The sequence below is a fragment of the Oncorhynchus keta genome, chromosome 35 (genome assembly GCF_023373465.1).
Source record: "Oncorhynchus keta strain PuntledgeMale-10-30-2019 chromosome 35, Oket_V2, whole genome shotgun sequence".
Classification (NCBI taxonomy): Eukaryota; Metazoa; Chordata; class Actinopteri; order Salmoniformes; family Salmonidae; genus Oncorhynchus; species Oncorhynchus keta.
In genome coordinates this window covers 70,762,321-70,769,026 of record NC_068455.1, presented here as the reverse complement: position 1 = coordinate 70,769,026, position 6,706 = coordinate 70,762,321, and the positions used below count along the sequence as shown (strand labels likewise).

The window sequence follows — 6,706 nt, the reverse complement described above, 5'->3', positions numbered from 1 at the left end:
CGGACAGATGAGGTATAACTCAAACAGCTGAGCTGCCATAGCTGAATAGGAGCAAATGAAAAATGTGTTGTAAAACATTAGCAGTCATCTTTATAACAAAAGCATAAAAACGTAGGTCCATTGGCTTGCTTTAACTACTGGATTAAGCTAGTATCCCGCACTTGAATTTAAGCCTGTATTATGCTATTTATTTCTGAACTTTCCGACAAAATAGGCCATCTCAATCGAAATATAAATCCGGCTCCTAAAGATTCCCATATCAAAACCTTCTTTGAATCGACCTCTCAATCTGACGTATTTAATCTGTATTATGCCAACTGGCACAATTTAAGTCTATTCTGTGTCAGACATTTCCCAAATAGAATAGCCTATGGTGCGTTATCGTTGTGAAAAGACTCAATTGAAAAAAAAAACGGAATAGGCCTACAAGAGTGCAGTAAACAATGTAATATATCTTAGAAAATAAGTAATGGCTGAATGTTCCAAGAAACTGCTGAAAGCCTGCAACAAGAAATGTATTTGTAGACCAGAGTTGTAATTTTTATTAATACTTGTCATCCTTGCCACGTGTGAACATGAGTTTAAAAATGTAAAACCTTAGTATCCGGGCCTTAAAAATGTATACACTATACACATCAAGTTGCAAGCCTTTTTCCTCACTATATACACACACCAGGATTGACCTAAATAAAAAAACAAAACAGAATAAAGTTCAGTTTAACACACTTGGATTGCAATGTAAACAGTGTTTAATTTATTTAAATTAACCCTAACTTGACTTATAAAAAGTTTAGGTACTAATTTCAATGCAACCAAGTTCATGCTTGTATTGCACAATACTAGGAGACTGTCAAAACAAGTTCTATCAAATACATTTTTTACTATATATAAAACTTTAAGCAGCACTGGTCGACTAAATTATCAGAAATGTGGGTTAGCAGAGTCAACTGAAGGAACATTAACCATCAGCCCCTAAGTCTTGTTCAAGCAACTTGAGATAAACTCCTTTTGTAGAATAATTAATAGGAACATGTTACACAGTATCTGAAAATACCTCAAGCAGACATCTGACAGCTCAAATACAAAAACATGAGAAGTTGGATAACAGAAGTTTATTGTAAAATAAAACTGTATTCTCCACTGTTAGTTGCCCAGGCAGTGTGTCATAACAGTGCTTGGTTGAACAAGTCTAAAGAGTAGAAATCCATACAGTTGCCAAACTAGAGACCATTAACATGTATTTGGTAAAAAAATATCTAGCGAAAACTTTGAGCTGAAGTAAACAATTAAATGGAATGCAGAATTTGTATAACAGTTAAGAGTGTTCTATGAACAAAGTTAAAACCTGCAGAACACAGAGGGTATTTGAACAGTAAGCAGTATAGCAACTTGGGACTTTGCCAGCAGCGTAACTCCAAACATTTACAAAACAAAAAGGGTCAAAATAGTTGACTAACAAACAATATGGTGCATTAACTCATTGCAGGAACAAGGCGTAATGTTAACTTTAAACCATGCTGTTATGTTAAACACTTTATACTCAAACTAAACTCAAATGCATTGGCATGTGTTTTGGACAGTTGCGGCTACTAAACAGGAGTTAAAATCATTTCATGTACTGTTTTCCATTGTATTCAGTGAACTCATGAGATTGGACAACAGACTATATACCATGTCATCCTATGGGATCAGATTGGCTTTAAAAACAAGAGCACATGACAAAGAGGCCATACATACATATTTTTTTATAAGTCACTTCATTCAAGTTATGTGCATGTCTCCATCTAGTTCACTTCACTAGTAGGCATCTAGTTGATTTGAGATGATCTGTTTGGAGAGAGGCCCCATTGGGCCACACACACCCCCAGTTCTGGAATCAGAATATTTTCAAGCCTTGTGGCAGGTCATGTGATTTGTATGTCACTGGCCTTTGGAGGACCTTGATTGGCTAACCCAGTTCCCAGTGTGATGTGTTCCTGTGGTGGGGCCCCTCCATTGTGGGTTTTGTGCTTGCGTCCCAAGTGGCATCCTATTCCCTTTATAGTGCACTACTTCTGACCAGGGCCCATAGTGCTCGGATCCTAATTTGTGCATGATGGGTAATAGGGTGCCATTTGACAGAAGTCGTGTCTCCATCCCGGTTGGTTTAGGTCGTGATGATTACCCATCAACCCAAGGGGCCGACGCTACCATGCCGGTAGGAGAATACAATGGAATGTTGTGAACATTATGGAGTCTTGAAACATACATAGAGCCTGGGAGTTTCTGAACCAAGATTGTGGATGTCAAGGTCAGTTTTGTCAAAGAGAAAAAATATATAATATGTACACAAACAAACGTTGTCATCATGGAGAGAAGTAAAGATCGTATGTACAATACAGCAGTCCTTCATAGTTCAAAGAGAAGGGACAGGTCTCCATCCAAACTGTGGATGGGAGACTGAACAAACCACCCAGTCTTGGGACAGGATGGACGAAGGGATTCTATTTAAAATTGCAGAGGTAGAAAAATAACCTTTCCTATAAAGTCACTGCTGTTTTTAATGCAACACAGAACCATAATGAGTGTGTCTAAGGCTGTGGTGTTCAGTTCCGGGGGTGCGTTTTAACTTGTGTCCGGGCACACCCAACATCAGTCCCAGTCACTACCCCCTAGATATGACTGAGGGGAACGGTCCCACTGAGATAGTGTTGCTGGACACTGTAGCCTCCTCTCTGGGCGGCCGGGTCACTGGCGTCCCCCCCAGGGATGTACATACTGATCATATCTCTCAGGTCCCCTTGGAGAGGCCCGCGGTGGTGGTTAGGTCCACCAGTCGGAGAGTGTGATACTGGCTCTGGCTTCACCATGGACATGACCGGGCTGGGCTGCTGGGTGCTGCTGCTGTAGGACATGGGGCTGGGGAGGCGAGATGGGTACAGTTAGCGACAATATCAATGTTATGCCATGCAATGTCAAAATGTGACATGATACAGTGTAAAATGCTATGGTGTGACATTTTTGGGCCATGCAACCGAAGTCACAATTCAGGTAGAATTGTAGCATATATTGAACAACCCATTACACTATTCTATGCATCTGAAATGTTCTAATGATATCAACTTCAGTAGCACTATTCATTACAGAAAAGAATCTCAAAGCGCTTTCAAGCAACAACAAAAACTATTCAGAAACCATTCATCGGCTGGAAGGTTCTGTAACATTGCACCCTTTTGAAATAGCCTCAAACTCAATACAGTGTAATTTGCAGTTCAGCGAGTTTCATTTTAAATAGTTATTTTGTAAGAAAAGGGCATATTGATTGAAAGACCAACCCATCTGAATAAATATGATTATGATGCATAACAGACATGAAAGAACTGCCAGTCACCCGAAGGGAGAGCCCAATACACGTGATGGAATTCACCATGTTTACAAAAGGCATGGGGCTTGGGCGTGGGGCTGGGGACAGCTAGGGCAGGCCCAGACTGGTTAGGCCACCAACATGACTACCGCACTGTAAAGTGAACAACAGATATTCTCCTTTAGGTTCACTACAGCTAATCACAATTCACCATAAACCAACTGAACAGGCGAGAACATTTTAAAATATACTTTTGTGTTATATTCTCTCTAGAAGAGGCCTGGAAGGCGGCATTGAAGCGGACTAGAGGATTGAGGGTGAAGGCCCACAAACAAAGTGTTCACATAGTGGGCCTCTTCACATGCTCATTCCAACAGCCTGAAAACAAGTAAACAACCTATATTAAACTCATACGAATAACCTTTTAAATATTAATTAAAGTTCTTAAGACAAAAGGTAGCATATGTTAACAAATTATTACAATTACAGTTCTAACTTACGAGTTTTAGGCCTACACAGGTTCTTTGGCAAAATAATCTAAATTATAATATCATAAAATATGTGCAGTAGATTTATTATTTCTGAAACAAAAAAAAACAAGCCATCTTCTGAAAATATATAATTTGCAAAAAGAAAAAAGTTTTGGCTCTGTGCTGAGTGGGTGACAGTTGTCGAGAGTCATGACACTGGCAATAATGAATCTTCCTTTCTGACAGGCTAGCAGATCCAGTTTGGCAACTAACAGATGATCAGATCCACTTGTGGGAGTGTATTGAAGTGTTCACCCATGGAAATATTGACTATTGTAACTCAACTAATTAGATGGGATAAACAATTAAAGACCATTATTCTAATTCTCGAATAGATATTTTAAAACCATAACGAAATAGGATAGGTAAAGACTACAAATATTGAAATATGCCTAGTGCAATTGACAAAGCAGTAAAAAGGAAATGTTAAAGGGTTTAATAATTGATCTTGGCTTTCAGAATATCAGCCACAACGTATTATTGTGTTGTTGTAATTAGGCCTAAGGTAGCCTATACTGATGCCATTTAATTGGATTAAACAATTGGTTGATGATTAGGACATCGATTCTTCATCTTCAATAGCCTTCCACTGTTTGACTTCGAGAAAGTGAGTGCCTGGTTATCATTACAGATAACCATGCACTCGTTATCATTATTGATATCAAATCTTCCATTCAGATGATACTTTATATAGAGGCCATTTAAAGCAGGATACAAACTTTCAAGCAAGTGTTGAAGTAGACCAAGGTTTACGAGGGTGATCTCTTCAAGTTTACAATACTGAATAGACCAAATAATCTAATGAAAAATGCTCAATTTAGTGGAGCTGACGGGCATAATGGAAAAACAAGTACACGCATCAACCTTTTAATTTAAAAGCTTTTAAACAATTACCCAAACAGGAATTACGTGTAGTCTAGGCGCATGTAACGCTACATGTCCCTCGAGTCATTTACAAGAACATGTGGAAGAATGGAACAGAACATAGCCTACCTGTAGGTGTTGGCTCCATTCATATACGTCTGTGCTGCAGTCATGGCCTGGGGATACTGGAGCGCGGACAGGTCATAGCGGTGCAGCTGCTGAGTGTAACCGAGGGCCTCGTTCTGCATCCCAGCGTAACCTCCCGCCGGGCCCCACCCGTAGCTCTCCATTCTGGCGCTCCCACCTTGGCCCTGCGCGGCCGCTGCGGCCAGCAGGTTCCCGGCGGAGAGAGGGTACTTCGCCATCTGGTTGTCCTTCTTGAGCAGGGGCTTGGTCTTGCGCCGTGGCTTGTACTTGTAGTCGGGATAATCCTTCATGTGCACTGCCCTGAGGCGCTTGGCTTCGTCGATGAACGGCCGCTTCTCGGCGTCGGTCAGCAGCTTCCACTCCGCGCCAAGCCGCTTGCTGATCTCAGAATTGTGCATCTTGGGGTTCTCCTGGGCCATCTTGCGGCGCTGGCCCCTGGACCACACCATGAAGGCATTCATGGGCCTTTTGACCTTGTCCATTGGGTCCCCGCCCGGAGGGCACACGGATTTGGACCCCAGGTGAGAGTTGCCAATGTTTCCAGTAACGGGGGACATGCCCTGGGCCGTTTGGTGGTGGTGCTGCTGCTGCTGCTGTTGTTGTTGCCCAGAAGGCTTCAGCTCGTGTTCCATCATGCTATACATTGTTTGGAACTTTGAAAGTGTCGCAGTTTAAAAAAAAAAATCAAATAAAAAAAATTGATAACTAAACTAAACAGTCACAGCCTCTGTCGCCTGTTAAAGGCGAAGCAGAACGCAGCAAATGTTCCTAATTAACTAATAAGAACACAGAAGACACACCCGCTTCGAACCACAGGGATTAAATTACGAGTTGGTGTGTAAAGTGGTCATTACCTCAATCATGGGAGAGAAAAGTAAACTCGAAATGTTTGCGCTGTTTTAAAAACAAACAGTCCTTCAGTCAGCAGGTTCTCCGTGCAGTTGCAGACAACCACTTGTAGCGCTTCGATTCTCTCAAACTGAAGAGACCTGCGTGATGACAAGAAGTTCTTCCCTTTCACTCGTCGAGTTTTTTCGAGATAATTGTATTCCAAGAGTCGGGACCAATCCCTGGGCGCGATGGGCTTCCGCCGTGCGCGCGCTCATTTGCATCACCATAGGTGGGTCCGGCGCGAGCTGCATGTGCTGGAAGAGCGGGCACTTGTTGATGAGCAAAAGAAAGCGTGTGAGAGAGACCGTGTGCTTTTCAATGAGAAGAGGGAATCACCCATTTAAAAGTGTGTTTGTAGCTCCAATTATTATAATGAAACGTTTAAAAATCATTCTATGGCATTGGTAGTTTGGCACACAGCGTGCGCATGAATCGGTGTGTAGAAAATCGGCCTACTTGCTGTGCTTCCATGATTAAGATTAAAACACATAACATGTAAACGTATGATAAAACATTAATATATTTTAACACATTTAATCGATGTATTTCTTTCATGATAATGTCAAGACAATGTTAAGGCTATTGAAAAGAAGGCTACTTCAGTTGCACTTGTAACCACAACAACAAAGTCCACAACAACAGCAAAATAATTTTACCAAACGAATCGACACAGGGTGTTGTGTCAGTGTGTCTGCTGATTTTCTAGACGTCTGACCTCGTTCAAACGATTGTTAGCCTATAAAGACGTTTGCGGCTTCTTTACATGGTATTGATACGATTACAATGGTGCAAAGAATTCCCGTGGGGTTCCATGAGAATGAGGTCTGTTGGTTCAGCCAAATAGACGCTTTTCTAATGCTGGAGATCCAATAGAATACTGGTAGGTCAATGTTTCCCAAACCAACCAGGGACATTCTGGCTCTCTATCAAC

At 41.4% G+C, this 6,706-nt stretch overlaps 1 protein-coding gene across 1 annotated transcript; it reads right to left on the bottom strand.

The window, feature by feature from the left end:
* Positions 1–526: 526 nt before the first annotated feature.
* Positions 527–5,899, bottom strand: sox19b (SRY-box transcription factor 19b). Its single transcript, XM_035753489.2, has 2 exons — positions 4,867–5,899; positions 527–2,898 (listed from the first exon to the last, which is right to left on the bottom strand). The coding sequence occupies exons 1-2, from the start codon at positions 5,526–5,528 to the stop codon at positions 2,652–2,654; spliced, it is 909 nt and encodes a 302-aa protein (XP_035609382.1). The 5' UTR covers positions 5,529–5,899; the 3' UTR covers positions 527–2,651.
* Positions 5,900–6,706: the final 807 nt, after the last annotated feature.